Source organism: Ziziphus jujuba, chromosome 4, assembly GCF_031755915.1.
Source record: "Ziziphus jujuba cultivar Dongzao chromosome 4, ASM3175591v1".
Classification (NCBI taxonomy): Eukaryota; Viridiplantae; Streptophyta; class Magnoliopsida; order Rosales; family Rhamnaceae; genus Ziziphus; species Ziziphus jujuba.
Window position 1 is genome coordinate 32,687,419 of NC_083382.1, and position 17,504 is coordinate 32,704,922.

Genomic DNA, 17,504 nt, shown 5'->3' on the forward strand with positions numbered 1-17,504 from the left:
CTATAGCCTCAAATTACCAAAAAGGCCCTTTACTTCTCATAAAGACTAATGGAGCCGTTAAATAGCTCATGTTCTCTCTATCAGTCTCTCTCTCTCTCTCTCTGTCTCACTCTTCTTTGGAACTTTGAAGTCGTCTCCTTCAGTCATCGCTTCCTTACAAACCTCCACATGACCTTGAGCTTCACTTACTGAGTCATCCATGGCCGATCTGTTTGGACTCGTGTATCCGTGAAAAAGATTTAAAAACTTTTATACGTCTGGAAACTAGCCAATGGAGACCCGTTTTAGATCTGGTTTTTGTATTTTAGTCGTTCTCGTTTGTTTGGGACTATGTGGGATTGGTTCGGTTTGTGCCCAGAACCGAAAACCGAAGAACGTGCAGGTCGCAGTTCAAGCCAAGTGGTCGGGCACTCCATTGCTTTTGGAAGCTGGGTACGTCGTCCTTTTTTGGTTCTAAATTTTAACCTTTTTTTTTTTTTTTTTTTTTTGTTGGTGAAAGCCAATTTCTGAAAGTTTAAGCGAGTTTTTGTTTTCGTTATTATTATTATTTTACTTATTGTTGGTATTTAATGAAAGAAAGAAAAATAGAGAGAACAAATTGTGTATTTTTTAGCTGCTTAAAAAACTTTACTTTTGCATCATAAAGATTGAAGATATAGATTAGCCAAAAAAAAAAAAATAAATAAGATTGAAGATATAGATGATATTCTTCGCATAATTTAGTTTTGGAGCAAGAATGCCATTTAAATTAATTTTCATAATCTGTTTGTAGATCCTATCTTTCAGTTTTCTCTACGCTTCTGATAGATTCCATATTGTGTGATTGTCAGTGAATTATTATCTAAAGAAAAGAAAGAGCATTTTTGGAACTTCATTGAGGCCTGGCTTCCTAATGAGAATGAAAGTGCTGATTCGTTTAGTGCTAAAGATTGTCTGAAGAAAATTCTAAGACATGGACGCTCTCTTTTAGATGAGCCATTGGCATCAGTATTTGAATTCTCTCTTATTCTGAGATCAGCATCTCCAAGATTGGTACTTTTTCAGCAATTAGCTGAGGAGTCCCTTTCTTCTTTTCCTCTGGCTGATGAAAGCAACCCAAATAGTGTAAGTGGAGGAATCACAGAAACAAATGAGTATGTGCAAGCTAAAAAGTCAGACGCTTTAAATGTTGGTCTAAACCCGAAAAGCCCTGGTGGGAAATGTTGTTGGGTGGATACTGGTGGTGCACTGTTCTTTGACATTGCAGAATTGCAATTGTGGCTTCACACGCCGTAAGAACTATCCTCTCTCTCTCTCTCTCTCTCTCTCTCTCTCTCTCTCTCTCTCTCTCTTAAGGTATAGGTGTTTGTCATGTCTTGATCACTTCCTTATGTGTGTATATATATTGATTTTCAGCAGTGGAGATTCATTTCAGCCTGAACTTTTTGAGTTCGACCACATCCATTATGATTCAAGTCTTGGAAGTCCAGTTGCTATTCTTTATGGAGCGATTGGAACTGATTGCTTCAAGGAGTTCCACTCTACCCTCGTGGAAGCTGCTAAAGAGGTTCATAACCTCCTACGTCGATATAGTTTTTTTTCTATCTTCTGGTCATTTGTTTAATTTATTATCTATAGATTTATTGCTTCCTGAATATAAGTTTCTCATATTCTAAATGAATATGCATTTTACAATAAATAGAAAAAAAAAAAAAAAAAAAAGAGAGAAGAAGAAGAAGAAGAAGAAGAAGGTTTTAGCGGTTAATCCCATTAAATAAGAAATGAAACAGCATGCATAATTCTGGTTGCTTTTTTATGTTTGTTTTTTTCCCCCTCAATCCTATCACAACATTGCTGAATGCTGAGTTTTCTACCATGGTTGCACTTATAGAGGTTAAGTCTGATCGTGTAAGCTGCCTTCCATTTTGGATGTCGGAGCTGCACTTCATTAGCTTTTAAACTGTCAAATTTAAAAAATGTTGACTGGACAGGAGCAACACAGTAAATACTTGCTGCAGTCACTTAAGCCTATCAAATACTGTGTGTTTATCCTATAGCTGTTGTATTTACTGACTTTAAACGGGTGTAGGCATGTGTTGTTATGTGTGCATATATGGGTGGTTCATTTTGTGTAAAGGTTGCTGATATTTGGTCCTAATATTTTACAGGGAAAAATTAAGTACGCTGTTAGACCTGTATTACCTACTGGGTGTGAAGCAAAAACTAGCCAATGTGGTGCTGTGGGTACAAGAAATGCTTTAAACTTGGGTGGTTATGGTGTAGAACTTGCTTTGAAGAATATGGAATATAAGGCTATGGATGACAGTGCAATAAAGAAAGGTAAGAAAAATTGATTCTGCTCTGTCCTTGTTGAAGTGGTGCATGATCTTTAAAAGCTGAAGTTCATATAAACTAAGGCAAGCTGGTACCAGGGAATGCTATCCTATTTTTTTGTTGTTGTTTTGAACTTGCTTTATATTTTAAAGGGTAATATGATTTTTTATATGTCTGAGCTTTTATTTTGCTATTGTATTTTCTTAAAAGACTCATTTTCCTTTTCTGTTCAAATGTATCATCAAAGTTATTTGGATTACCTTTTCCTTTTACTCTTATAACATTTGTTCTCTCACGTGAACTTGTATTTTCTTTAAAGACTCATTTTCCTTTTCTGTTCAAATGTATCATCAAAGTTATTTAGATTACCTTTTCCTTTTACTCTTATAACATTCGTTCTCCCACGTGAACTTTCTATGCTGCTTGCCTAGTGGCTTATAGCATTTTAGGTACTATTCTTCCTGGGTTCATTGTGTTTGCGTGCATATCCTAACTGGTAAATTGTACGGTCCCAAGTATAAGGGGATTTATAACGTATTCCATCTGGTGTCTTTGTACTCTTATTTAGTGTTACCTGAGTTTTGGAAAGCGTTGTTATTCTTTTAGTCTACTCTAACCATTTTGCTTTGGTAAGTTAATGCTTCCACTTTTAGGTCACCCTTTATTGCTTGTATCGGATTTGTCAGATTTATCTTACAGATTTAATGACATTGTGAATTCCATGAGCATTCTAATTTCAAAGAGAATTTTAGAACTTAATACATAACCTGCAGAAAATTGGCTAATTTAAATAGATTAGTATCATGCATCTAGATTCCTTTGGAAAACCAATTATCTAATATTCTTATATGGTAAATTGTATGGGAAAAAATGTTCTGAGTTCTTGACGTTAAAAGGATTATTCTGATTAATGTATTATCATGAACTAGTAATTTGTATAGTATTTTCTTGAGAAGTGTGAGGTTTGAGTTGCAGGTGTGAGTTTAGAAGATCCTCGGACTGAAGATCTCAGCCAGGAAGTTAGAGGGTTCATACTTGCTAAAATTCTGGTTTGTTCTTCTTTATAATTACCTTTCCAATGATTATATTATATTATGCTACAAGATTATTCGCATTGAACATTATTAGTCCATAGTATGACTTTGATGAGTGGACGTCATTTTACTACTGTATAGATTTAAAAGTGATATTTACAGATGCATCATTTTTGTATTAAGATTATCTGTTTCATTACACTATCAGAAAGAATTCGTTTTTATTATGATGGTATCATGGCTGAAGATAGACTTTTTTCTCTGTCCATACAGGAACGCAAGCCTGACTTGACATCAGAAATAATGGCTTTCAGAGATTATCTATTATCATCAACAGTATCTGATACGCTTGATGTTTGGGAACTAAAAGGTTTTCATGCACTAAGGTTTCTATTATTATAATTATTATGAAACTTTAGTTTGTCTAATAATATTCTTTTGAACAGATCTGGGACATCAAACTGCACAAAGGATAGTTCATGCCTCCGATCCTCTGCAGTCAATGCAGGAAATTAGTCAGAATTTTCCAAATATTGTTTCTTCCTTATCCCGCATGAAGGTACAAAAGCCTTTAGTAGTTATTCAAGTTTGACAAAAATAAATGTGCTTAAAGATACTTTTTATTGTATTTTTTTGCAGCTAGATGATTCAGTTAAAGATGAAATAATTGCGAACCAACGAATGATCCCACCTGGCAAGTCCTTAATGGCTCTGAATGGTGCTTTAATCAATATAGAAGATGTGGATCTTTATCTGTAATGCTTTTGCTCCCACTAAATTTCCGCCCTTTATTGCTAAAGGCCATGACAATTTTCAAAATTTTTATTGTTATCCTCCTATTCTGACGGTGTATTTCTTTCCTCTTTTTATAGGTTGGTTGACATGATCCACCAGGATTTATTGTTGGCTGATCAATTTTTAAAACTTAAGGTTAGTGGGTATATTTTTAAATTAACAGTACAAATGAATGAGAAATTGTGATTGAAATGTTTATTTCTTCTGGTTCAATAAGTCTGACATCACTGTGCATTCTCTGTCCTCTTTCTTTTTTTCCTCTTAAAAAAAAAAAAAATTGTAATCTTTTCTTGCGATTTTTTCACTTAATCTTAGGTTGAGCTTCCATTTCAACTTAAAGATGTAACCTTTTTTGTGTACTAGATGAAAAGATGGAACAAATTCACTTACTGTAGTACTATGTTCTTTGAACAAGTTGATTACTTTGAAGTCATAGATATCATTTTGTGCAATCTTAAACAAATGTCTTCCAGTTGTTCCCTGTGCAGCCTGAACATGTTGAAACCTCCAATTATTACAGGTTCCACCGAGTACGGTACGGAAACTCCTGTCAACTCTGCCTCCTTCAGACTCTAATATGTTCCGTATTGATTTTCGTTCAACTCATGTTCATTATATCAATAATCTGGAAGAAGATGCTAAGTATCGGCGATGGAGGAATAATTTAAATGAGGTAGATATATCCCCTTACCTGCCTTCTATAGTTCTTTTTCTTTTCCCAGCTAGTTTTTAGCGTTAAGACTTGTAGGATTTCATGTGGGATAATTTCGTGGATATAATTTCTAAATTTTGTGTAGATTTTGATGCCAGTGTTCCCTGGACAGCTACGTTATATACGGAAGAACCTTTTCCATACAGTTTCTGTTATTGATCCAGCTACTGTTTGTGGTCTTGAGGCAAGTTTATGTTTTTCTGTCAAATCGTACGTTCCTGATTATTATCTGGCTGCTGATATTATGGCATTTTTTATTTTTTAAACTTTTGAACCTTGCAGGGAATTGACATGGTCATGTCTTTGTATGAGAATAATATACCTATGAGATTTGGGATTATAATGTACTCTTCGAAATTGATTAAGAAAATTGAAACTGGTGGTGGTGGAATTTATTCATCATCCATGGAGAATGACAATCAGATCGAAGATGATTTATCCAGTTTGGTAATTGCCTCTTCTTAGCTTTAGCATTTGCACTTCCGGAGCTTGCTACCGTCAGATTTCTTCTGCCTCTGCTTTTTGTTCCCTGATAATGCTTTGTATCTTACTTCAGCAGCCCCTGAAATTTAGGGGTGATAAAAATTTGACACTTTATTTTGCAGATTATACGCCTGTTCATTTATATCAAGGAGAACCATGGAATTCAAACAGCTTTCCAGTTTCTTAGTAATGTAAGATTTGTTGCTGTCATGCAGTGCTCATCCCTTTTCTCTATGGAGACATAATATGGTAGATGTTGCAATATAAATAAAAACAAGCATTTGAGTTATTAGAGTGATTGTTCCTATATCTACTATGCTATAGCTTTTCTGCTACCTGTTGATCATTCTATTTGGGACAATAATCACTGAGTTAAAGAGTGAACAATCAGGAAAAGAAAAAGTAAAGTAAAAAAAGTTTGGAACAAAACAATATTAAATGCCATGATGGTTAGGCAGCCATAAGTTATAAATCTTTACATTACAATGTGAATACTCTGACCGTTTCTCTACAAATGGCAGATAAACAAATTGCGGATTGAATCTGATGGTTCCACAGATGATGCTCTTGAAATACATCATGTGGAAGGAGCATTTGTGGAAACTGTATTGTAGGTTCTTTCTATAAATATTGTGGTTGGCGCAAAATTGTATGCAAATGATGAGCTTGCATGGTCCCTTCTTTTAAGTATAAGAGCATTTATATATTCTTTACTTAATAAAGGTGACGTCAAAAAATATTGTTATTCTCTTTCTGTAGGCCAAAGGCAAAATCTCATCCTCAAGATTTATTGTTGAAGCTGGAAAAGGAGCAAACTTTCAAGGAACTGTCTTTAGAGACCTCCATGTTTGTCTTTAAGCTTGGATTGGCTAAGCAGCAATGTTGCTTGTTGATGAATGGACTTGTTATTGATTCTAATGAGGTTGATTATACTGTATCATTATTATAATTTTTTGGGATCAAACTCATAAAAAAAGAAATTCATTACCTGGAGTTGGTCAGAATAGAGTGAGGTCATACGAGAGAATAACAATCCTAACCTTTTGCATTTATGCATGATCTATTATTAAGAATCAAATCCATATGCACTTTTTGACAGATCATGGTTTTTCCACTTAAGAAATAGCCCATCTTTATGTATTGGTGATTGTTGAACGGCTAAGGTATTACGGTTGATTGTATTGGTCGCTACCATGTCTAAATCTGTCCAGATTCTCTTACAATTGGAGGGAGTGGTTTAGCTCAGTATTCTTTGCATCTTTCATATTAAATATATAATTCATTTAGATTCAGAATGTTAATAGGAAATGTGCATAGAGGCATCGATTTCCAGTAATGCATATTGCATATTAATCTCTCTCTCTCTCTCTCTCTCTCTCTCTGTGTGTTTTCAACTTGAATTTCATTTTTAAATTAGCTTCAGTTTGATTTGCATCAGTTAAATTTTGGAGGCATCCTTGTTGTAATTCATTTGAACTTGCGTTGATCAGGAGGCTCTTATGAATGCAATGAACGATGAGCTTCCCAGAATACAGGAACAAGTTTACTATGGGCATATAAATTCTAGGACAGATGTGCTTGACAAATTTCTATCAGAAAGCGGTCTTAGCCGCTACAATCCACAGGTGAAGTTTCTTAAAAGTTTTAAGGAAATATTATATATGTCCTAATTACATCTTGTTTTCTTGTAAATTTGCGCATGGTGAATATGTCTTTTCATAGTTGAGCTTGAATATCTTGATGTAGATTATTGCTGATAGCAAACCAAGGTTCATTTCTCTGTCTACATCCATTCTTGGAGGGGAGGTCGTTTTAAATGATATTAATTATTTTCATTCTTCTGAAAGTAAGCTATATTTTTGTTAAAACCCTTATTTAATACTTATGATTCTGCTGAGTCATTCTCCTAAAGTTCGGTTTATTTGATCCCACAGCTGTGGATGATTTGAAGCCAGTGACTCATCTTCTTGCTGTTGATGTTGCATCAAAGAAAGGGATTAAGTTGCTCCATGAAGGCTTACAATATTTGGTTGGTATTTCAAACCAATATGTCATTTCCTTTTGTGTTCTTGACATTAGGGTTATTATCTTGGCTAAACTGCATCTTTATTATTTAAGTGTTTGCCCATCATTATTGTTTGATCTTATATTATGGTGCAGATTGAAGGGTCTAAAGGTGGTCGAGTGGGCCTGTTATTTAGTGGCAATGAGGATGCTGATGTTTCTAGTCTCCTTTTCATAAAAGCATTTGAAATCACTGCATCCTCATATAGGTTCATTTACTTTATGAAAGCTTAATGACTTATCTCTTTGTGAGTTTATATTTCAGTGTATTTTTTTAAGTGCTTATTATACTTATGATATTATGCAGTCATAAGAAAAAGGTATTAAACTTCTTGGAGCAGCTTTGCTCATTCTATGAGCAGAATTACTTGCTTGTGTCTTCAAAACCTGCTGAGAACTCTCAAGCATTTATAGATAAAGTCTGTGAGTTTGCTGAATCTAATGGGATATCATCCAAAGCATTTAGAGCTGCTCTCACTGACTTTGCTACTGATAAATTGAGAGAACAGTTGAATAAGGTATATGATTTGACTTCTTAATTCAACCTTCTAGTAGCTATAGGTCATTCCTGTATTGCGAGTTATTATACATGTGATGTCCACCTATGATTGTTGGATAGAATTGAGAGAACATAGTAAAACCCTTGATGAAATTGCTTTCAATAATTATATTAAGGTTGTAAAAATGTGAAATTATTTCATCAGATTTGCCTTCCTATGGCTCACTGCGACATAGCAAACAGTTCTGTGAAGAGACTTTCTTTTCTATAGCTATCTTTGTTATGGGGTTCTTAAAAATTATTGGCTGGACTAATGTTGAGATTTTCCATTTGTAAGCTCATTAGAGAATGCTTTTACATTAACTGTTTCTATGGTATTCAGGTGGGACAATTTTTGTATAGGCTACTTGGACTTGATTCCAGTGTCAATGCTGTTATTACCAATGGAAGGGTGAGTCTTGTGTTGAGAAATTTCCTCAGGTGGAATTCTTTAAATAAACTAAGTTTATTGGATCAATTCCTTAACTTCCATTAGCTGTTTACATGGTGATATATGCCCTCTCTTTTTGGCTTAAATTTATTGGACAATTATAATGGATCTCACTCTCTCTTTCACCTCATAACTATATCATCATTGTTATTATAAATTCCGATGTACTGACAGCATAGTTTGGAATTTGATAGGTAATAGTTTTAACTGATAAGAGCACATTTTTGAGCCATGACCTGCATCTTCTGGAGGGAGTTGAGTTTAAGCAGAGAGTAAAGCATATTCTAGAAATTATCGATGAAGTAAAGTGGCAAGACTTGGATCCTGACATGCTAACAAGGTTTGATTGTGGCTTTTTGCTGTTGATCTTTTTTCTTTTTAATTGTTGGACTATTATATTTAGTTGTTCGTTTTCCTTAGAAAGACATATTTTCTATAGTTCTGCAAGATGCCACCCATATATCCTAAAATTCTTCAAGTTTTTAACCTTAAATAACCATAGAAGCCATAAGATAGTGAAATTTTCTGCATGACTAATTTCAGCATGACCTTAGTTTGGATCAGATTATAAGTGAGCAAAATTCACTTTTTTTGCTAAATATTTAGGTGCTTAAGGGGGTGGCCCTAACGTGTAACAGTTCCCTGAGACATAGCAGCTTTCTACTTTGACTCATGTGAAGAAGGATATATCATATTTTCCTTAAATAGATTATCTTTTTATGCATGCATAGAGAATTTATGATGATTTTTGAAATGGTATTTGCAGCAAATTCATTAGTGATATCATCATGTCTGTGTCATCTTCAATGGCTACACGAGATCGAAGTTCTGAAAGCGCACGTTTTGAGGTTCTCCATGCTCAACATAGGTGAGGGCTAGTGTTGCTCTTTTGAGTTGAAATATCTTTATATTGTTGTGTTATTATATATGAGTGATTATATTATATTTTCCGAATCTATGAGATATGGGTTAAAAGAAACATATAGAGTAAGGGTTTTAAATATTGATGTTGGTAGAGAATTTGGAATATTTAGATTGTTTTGATGTTCCATCATATCTTATACTTCTTCTTTTTGACTTTGTGCAGTGCCATTGTTTTAAACAACGAAACTTCCAGTATTCATATTGATGCAGTTATCGATCCTTTAAGTGCATCTGGTCAAAAGTTTTCTTCCATTCTCCGAGTAATACAAAAGTATGTTCAGCCTAGCATGAGGATTGTACTAAATCCAATGGTGAGCCAGATTCCATTTTGTTCATTGTATTATCATACATGTGTCAAAGAAGTCATTAATGCTTGTTCATTATGTTCGTTCGTTTGTTTGTTTGTTTGTTTGTTTTTTTTTTTTTTTTTTTTTTTTTTTTTTTTTTTTTTTCCCTACTCATAATCTTTTTACATTTTTGTCCTTCAAATCTGATTATGTAATCTAAGCTCATGTCCATAGGCAAAAGTCGCACCTGTGAAGTGTGTGAGATTTTTGCATATTAAGACAGTTCAAACTTCAAACTGCTCGAAATAAAAATATTAGTTAAAAATTTTTGAATGCTCGGAGGAACTAACATTTGACTTCCTTGCAGAGTTCCCTTGTTGATCTCCCTCTGAAGAATTACTACAGATATGTAGTACCTACAATGGTAGGCCAGATGACTTATTCATTGAATACTCTAGATTGAATTTCACTACGTCCTGCTTAGTCATTCTATATTTTGCAGGATGACTTCAGCAGCACAGACCACACTATAAATGGTCCTAAAGCATTTTTTGCAAATATGCCATTGTCAAAAACTCTTACCATGAATCTGGATGTTCCTGAGCCATGGCTTATTGAGCCTGTTCTTGCTGTGTATGTTTTATCTTTAATATATTCACTCTTAATCCTTGTTGTACTTTACGTTCCTTGTTTTGTACAAATTCTAATGTGGGTTGATTTCAGTTAACATTATGTATATCTAATGATTTCAAAATTTTTATTTTTGTTGTTTGCTTATTCTACTTCTACTGTAATTTGTCACAGCCATGACCTGGATAACATTTTGCTTGAGAATATTGGTGATACACGGACACTGCAAGCAGTATTTGAACTTGAAGCTCTTGTTCTTACTGGTATAATTATGTTTTCTCCATAATAGTAGATATTTTCTCCTATGGAATGAATCTTTGTGTGAGAAATGAAGTGAAGGACTACTAAGTCAAATGTATTAACAAGCCATCTTTGCCCCAGGTCATTGTTCTGAGAAAGATCACGATCCTCCAAGAGGCCTTCAGCTTATTCTTGGTACTAAGAGTACACCCCACTTGGTGGATACTCTTGTCATGGCCAATTTGGGTTATTGGCAAATGAAAGTCTCTCCTGGGGTTTGGTACTTGCAACTTGCCCCTGGAAGAAGTTCTGAGCTTTACCTTTTCAAGGAAGATGATGATGGAAATCAGAACAAACCATTATCAAAGCGTATCGTCATAAATGATCTCCGGGGTAAAGTAGTTCATTTAGAAGTAATGAAGAAAAAGGGCAAGGAGCATGAGAAATTACTGGTTTCTGATGATGATGTACAAGATAATAAGAATGTTAGTGCTTGTCGTTATTAACTGCATATTAATGTTCAAATTACATTTTTGAACATTTAAGAATCATATTGATGTCTTTTAATTGATTTGTTATAGGGTAATAGCTGGAACTCCAACTTCTTAAAATGGGCTTCTGGTTTTATTGGTGGGAAAGAGCTATCAAAAAAGAGTGAAAGCACATCAATGGTTAGAAATTTTCTTTCTTTGACATGTTTCTTTGTTTTATGATCTTTATTTATCTGCCTCAAGCTCTGGTTGATTATAAGCTTCCAAATTGTGAAAATCATATGATTCATTTCTAACTTTGTCTGATATATGCCTTTCATTCATTCTCCCTATTTTTCCCCGTTAGAAACGTCTGGTTTATTATGATTGTCCTAAGTATGAAACTATATAATATACTTCCAACCGATTTGATCTACTAATTTTATGGTATCGTAAGAATTCACTCATTGAGTGATGCCATGCCCTGACTTATTATACATAAGATTGATGACTTCGCATAATGGTAATAAAGCTAGTACTCCACCATATTCCTCATTGAAACATTGATATAACTGTAGTCAAATATTATTCTTTTCTTAAAAACTTTGAGGTCCAGATGCCAATGTTGGTGAATTGAGGGTGGATCTCCAAAGGATTTAGCTTCACTGTAATGTAATTTTATGAATATTACACATTATATAACTTCCTTTTTGTTAAGTATAGTTTCTTTTTGCAAGCTTTGCAGCTGATGATGACCAACTCTATATTATTATGCAAATAAATGTTGCTGTCTATATAACCATGTTTCATTTGTTGGTTTGCATATGTTGATCTTCATAAATTGTGAAGCCTGAACTTGTCACCAACTGTGTTAGTAAAATACCCAATCTGTGTAGCATGCTTTTGGTTGCTGATAAGCTTTCCTTCTTTAACTCCTCAGGAGCAAGGAAAGAGTGGGCGACGTGGAAAAACAATAAATATCTTTTCTATAGCTTCTGGACACTTGTAAGTCTTTTTTCCTTGTTTTTTAAGCTCCGCTTTTAGTAGCTACTTTTTTTTCTTTTTGGGTAGTTCATCCAGTAAAAATTGGGGTGTGCACAGGTTTATTGTGTGCTTACATTATCTTACAACTATCATAGAATTATATATGAATGGTAGGATATAAACACTTGCGGAGAATTACGAGCAATTTTGTTCTGACATCCTCATGATATTGTTTGGCAGATATGAACGCTTTCTGAAAATCATGATTTTAAGTGTCTTGAAGAACACAAATCGTCCAGTTAAATTCTGGTTCATAAAGAACTATCTTTCTCCTCAGTTCAAGGTGTAATATTGAAGTCACTATATTGGTTGTTTTTTTTTCCATTTTCGTGGGTGTCCTTGGTTATTTATTTCTAATTATATTGCTTAACATGGTTGCACTCTTTTCGGTAAAATAACAACATGCAGGATGTAATTCCATATATGGCTGAAGAGTATGGTTTTGAGTATGAACTAATCACCTATAAGTGGCCTACATGGTTGCACAAGCAGAAAGAAAAGCAGCGAATTATCTGGGCCTATAAAATCTTGTTCCTTGATGTCATATTCCCTCTCTCTTTGGAAAAGGTTTTACAGATTCCTAGGCTTCCTTATTGTTAATAATTTCTAGTTGCTTGTTCATTCGAGATATGCTGAATGTGCATGTGACATCTGCCCTGCTGGTATACATAGGTTATTTTTGTTGATGCGGATCAGATTGTGAGGACCGACATGGGAGAACTCTATGACATGGATATAAAAGGAAAACCCCTTGCATATACTCCTTTCTGTGACAACAACAAGGAGATGGATGGATATCGATTTTGGAGACAAGTAGATACCAATATTTTCTGACTTTTCTTTTAAACTCTGTGAAAGGGGATTGTTTGTTATGATTTTTTCTTATTCTGATCATCGTAAGAGTACTCTCAAATTGTCTCGCTAAAATTTTTTTCTTACTGCTTTTCCTTATTTTTCTGTGGATCAGGGTTTCTGGAAAGAACATTTACGGGGAAAACCATACCACATAAGGTCTGTAGCTTCCTCTGTTCACCTTTGGATGAGTTGTTGGTCTTACCTATGAAATAGATGTGAGCTTGATATTGTGCCATATTTTGTTGCAGCGCATTGTATGTTGTGGATTTGGTGAAATTTCGACAAACTGCGGCAGGAGATAACCTGAGAGTTTTCTATGAATCTCTAAGCAAGGATCCAAATAGTTTAGCCAATCTTGATCAGGCAAGTGGTTGAGTTAAAGATGTAGTTTCAGTTTCCATTTAAGACTTGCACACTTGCCCTTCCAGCTCCAACATTAAAAGCATAAAAGACATCTTTTACTATTTCTCCAGCAGATGTCTTCCTGCAGCTTGTTATGTTGTCTTTTGAACCTTGCATTTTACTATCGAAGCTTGAATTATTGTAGATGTAAGTGGAATTTGGATTCATAGTGCACTTTTCTAAGATTCATTTGGGCCAAACACATTGTACTCATTAACATTCCATGCTATGTTTAACTACTTGCTTAGACCCTCTTTAAATGCATAGTTTTATTTTAAAAGTCAAATCTTATTTGCTGATTCCACCATGCATATTTCAGGACCTTCCAAACTATGCTCAACATACAGTTCCCATCTTTTCACTACCACAAGAATGGCTCTGGTGCGAGTCATGGTGTGGTAATTCTACAAAATCCAAGGCAAAAACCATCGATCTCTGCAACAATCCCATGACAAAAGAACCCAAGCTTCAGGTAGATTCATCTAGTTGTGTTAGACATCATTATTTGAAATCTTGGTTTTTATACATTCTCCATTTACCACTTTCCTTATCATAATTCTTACAGGGAGCTAAAAGAATAGTATCCGAGTGGCCAGATCTTGATTTGGAAGCTAGAAAATTTACTGCAAAAATCTTAGGTGATGAAGTGGACTTGCAAGAGCCTGTACCATCTCCTACATCACAAAACTCGAAGGACCAGCTGTTGGAGGAGGACCTTGAATCTAAGGCAGAGTTGTGAATTTAGAATAGCATACAGAAAACATTGCTTCAATTTCACTATAATCTTGTTAGAAATATCTGGGTTTATTGACCCCTCCCTATAAAGATGTAGTCTCATAATTTTGAAGTTTTGCAGTTTATTTCTCTATTTTTTGGTACTCTTACAAAGAATACAAAGAGTACAAAAAGATTTTGTTACCTTTTTAACATTTGAAAGCTCTGGGGTACTTTTATCCTTGGATTAAAGTATTTTTTGTACGGTTGAGCAATCTTAACATTTTTTGTACGGTTGAGCAATCTTAACATTCTTCCCCCACGCAAAACAAAACCGATTCTAGAAACTAATTGTTATCTTGGAAACTATTCCTTGTAAATTAAACTTTTTTCCTCAAAACAGCAATCAGGTTACGCTGAAAAGTAAGGAAAAAATAAATTCCATTTAAGTGTTCTTTTTTTTTTTTTTTTTTTTTGGGAGAGGCATTACTAATTCTGTTATCGATGTTTTCAGATCCAATGAGGTTTCAGCAACTACATTTTGTTTCGAGCACTCAATTCTTTGACCAGTATGGCGCAGAATTAAATTGGACAAATTTGATTCTGATGTTGGAAATTGACGTTTGCACAAAAATAATGTGTTTCCAATCAAATGAGTGATAGCCATTAGGTATGCATTACATGCAATGGTGCGGGGCTCAGATATGGCCTTGCCCATCAGTCAGTCACCACTGACCCTTTTTAAGTGTGCGCAGACACAGAATGTGATAAATGCATCTTACACTCACCCACCTACCACCATAGCCACTACATCCTGATTTTTTTTCTTTTGGATTTCCATTTTCCATTTTATAAATTTTTTTAAAAAAATAGTAATGATAATAATTAAAGGGAGACCCACATCAGAGAAAGGGTATAGTTAATAGGAACACTATGGGGCAAACAAAACCTGATTTATATCCTCCCATTACCATTACCATTCCTGCACGTATATTAACAACATTCTTATTGATGGTTCAACAATATTCTAATCTTGCTGTGGCTGTGAGGCTGAATTCTACCATATGTGTTTTGACCAAAATATGATAATCTTAATTTGTATGCAAACTATTTATTTGGGTGTGTATGCAAAATAAATACCTAAAGATTGTCCATCAATTTTGGCCCAAAAAATTAAAAAAGACTGTCCATCCACGAATCTGTCTAGGCTTCATTATATGCGTTGAAATATATATATATATATATATACAGGAATACAAGTTGATCTCTAGGGAATATATAAAGTTGAGTAAAGAGATTTATTATTATTATTACTTTTTTTTCTTTTTGGCATAGAAATGCAGATAAAGAGTTTGTTATGAGCACATTGAAAACGATGATGCGAAAGACATATATTAAAGTTCTTTAGAAATATTGTCAACAATTAAGAAAGAAAAAAAACATCCAAAACACAGAGGCAATTCACTATGAAATGAATTAAAAATAACTACATGCCTAGAGCGCAGTCCATAATGAAACTTGTTAAAAAATTAAACAAAACTCATACCTATAGTAAGAAAAGGAAAATCTAGGAAAGTTCAAGTTATCTTTTTTCTTTTATACTAAGCAACCCCAGTTATTTTTTTAGGGTAAAATAAAAAATTAGTAATTGACCACCCTATTTAAAAATTAAAAGAATCAAGTTAAAAATATGAAAAGCTAACTTAAAACAAAAACTCTGTTAATTTATAATAGATAAAATAGATAAGAAAGAAACTGCAAACCTGGTTCAAATTTATCGATCACATTTCTACGCAGTTAATTATATTCAATTGCTCATTTCGAATAATTATCATATTAAGGTCATGCACGTATATTATCCTTTATTATCATCATGGACTTGATTAATTTTTTTCCCTTCCTTATGGTGCCCTTGCTCATTGGCAAATATAATGTACCCTACCCCATGTCTCAACGTTCAACAAAAACAACTTTATCTTACCAAAAAAAAGACTTTATAACATATTAATACCAACTCTTTATAACATATTAATACCAACTCAGTTGGTACCACTTTAAGTAATTTAATGTTATTTGTTAAAAATTTGCCACAAGGTATCCAGCTCAGAATCTAAATGACAATTTTTTTAATTTTATTTTTTGTTGAAAAACAACAGGTTTCTATTGTTAGGAAGAACAAAAAAATAATAATAATAATAATTGAGATGGTGACCATTTTGGTTTTAAAAAAGCTCTATACTTGAGAACCATTTTAAGCTTTTATAAAATAAATAAATAAATAAATGTTTTAAAAAAAATGCTGTCCTGCTAAAAATGAATAATTGAGATCCATTTTAAAGTAGGTGACGACCTTCCGCTGCCATGCACACATGACCTTCATCAGATATCATTCACACAGAAATTTAAGCCGCACTTCTGCTTCTATTAATTTTCTTCAATTACATCTTGGTCAAGGACACCAAACTATCCCTTTGGCTTTCATTTCTTTATGTCTCCTTTAAGATGGTTTTTTTGGTAGTCTAGGCCTAGTGGTCTTCTATCACTTCTGCAAGTTTATAAGCACAATTCTTTTTCTTTTTTATTTAATGGTTGGTTTTCAAGCTCCTCTCGATATCCTGATTCCCCATGTCTTTCTCATCAGGGGCTCTGTGCGTTCGGAAAACAAAGAGGAAGAGTTGCGCTATCCATTTTAATGCGCGTAGAGCCCACTTACATGCAGTAAGTTGGCTAACTCTAGAGGGTGTAGAGCTCACTTACATGCAGTAAGTTGGTTAACTCTAGAGGGAGATAACTTACACCCCCCATTTATTTCCAAACCGTAAAGTTACCACCTCCTACCCCGTACAGGTAGAGCTCTGCACACATTAAAATTGTTACCGAAACCCTTCACACAATTATATATTAAGTGTTTCCCATGATCATTGGGATTCAATTGAGCCAAACACAATATTAACATTCCATGCTATGCTACATTTTATTAATTGCTAATTAGATCCTCTTTAGATGCATTTACATAGTTTTATTTTTGAAAGTCAATTTTATTTGCTGATTAATTCCACCATGCATTCATAATATCAGCACCTTCCAAAACTATGCTCAACGCATATTTCCCATCTTTTCACTACCCACAAGAATGTCTCTGGTGTGAATCATGGTGTGGTAATTGTGCAAAATCCAAAGCAAAAACGATCAATCTCTGCAACAATCCCATGACACAAGAAAGAACCCAAGCTTCAGCTAGATTCATCTTGTTGTGTTACACGCATTCTTATTTGAAATCTTGGTTTTTTATACATTCTCCATTTACCACTTTCCTTTTCATAATTCTCACTGTTGGATATTATATGAAAAATTGTTTAAAATGAAGGCTTAGATTTGAGGAGATTGAAAAAATACCTGTTTGGTAAAAGAAAAGAAGGTGGCCGAGACTAATTAAAATTGAAGGAAGAGAAGAGCTACAAAATACAGTAAGAATGCATGTTATAATTTCTTTATTTCCCCAAAATAATACAAAACACGATTACAAGCCTATATACAAGATAAAAGAG

The 17,504-nt window shown here is 34.0% G+C and overlaps 1 protein-coding gene across 2 annotated transcripts; it reads left to right on the top strand.

Annotated features, from left to right (window-relative positions):
* The first annotated feature begins 72 nt into the window (after positions 1 to 72).
* Positions 73 to 14,208, top strand: LOC107415188 (UDP-glucose:glycoprotein glucosyltransferase). Of its 2 annotated transcripts, none has more exons than XM_016023475.4 (37): positions 73 to 432; positions 831 to 1,271; positions 1,399 to 1,546; positions 2,148 to 2,319; positions 3,289 to 3,362; positions 3,621 to 3,717; positions 3,794 to 3,906; positions 3,987 to 4,102; positions 4,220 to 4,277; positions 4,663 to 4,815; positions 4,940 to 5,038; positions 5,137 to 5,301; positions 5,460 to 5,528; positions 5,859 to 5,947; positions 6,097 to 6,259; positions 6,828 to 6,962; positions 7,084 to 7,183; positions 7,272 to 7,366; positions 7,498 to 7,610; positions 7,709 to 7,919; positions 8,283 to 8,351; positions 8,585 to 8,730; positions 9,157 to 9,258; positions 9,478 to 9,625; positions 9,969 to 10,025; positions 10,104 to 10,234; positions 10,406 to 10,494; positions 10,613 to 10,956; positions 11,053 to 11,142; positions 11,882 to 11,946; positions 12,166 to 12,268; positions 12,394 to 12,552; positions 12,658 to 12,798; positions 12,953 to 12,996; positions 13,089 to 13,203; positions 13,562 to 13,714; positions 13,808 to 14,208. In XM_016023475.4, the coding sequence occupies exons 1-37, from the start codon at positions 272 to 274 to the stop codon at positions 13,979 to 13,981; spliced, it is 4,902 nt and encodes a 1,633-aa protein (XP_015878961.3). In that variant the 5' UTR covers positions 73 to 271; the 3' UTR covers positions 13,982 to 14,208. The 2 variants fall into 2 exon arrangements, with proteins under 2 accessions (XP_015878961.3, XP_015878960.3); XM_016023474.4 differs by having other exon boundaries at positions 74 to 432; positions 1,396 to 1,546.
* The last annotated feature ends 3,296 nt before the right edge of the window (positions 14,209 to 17,504 follow it).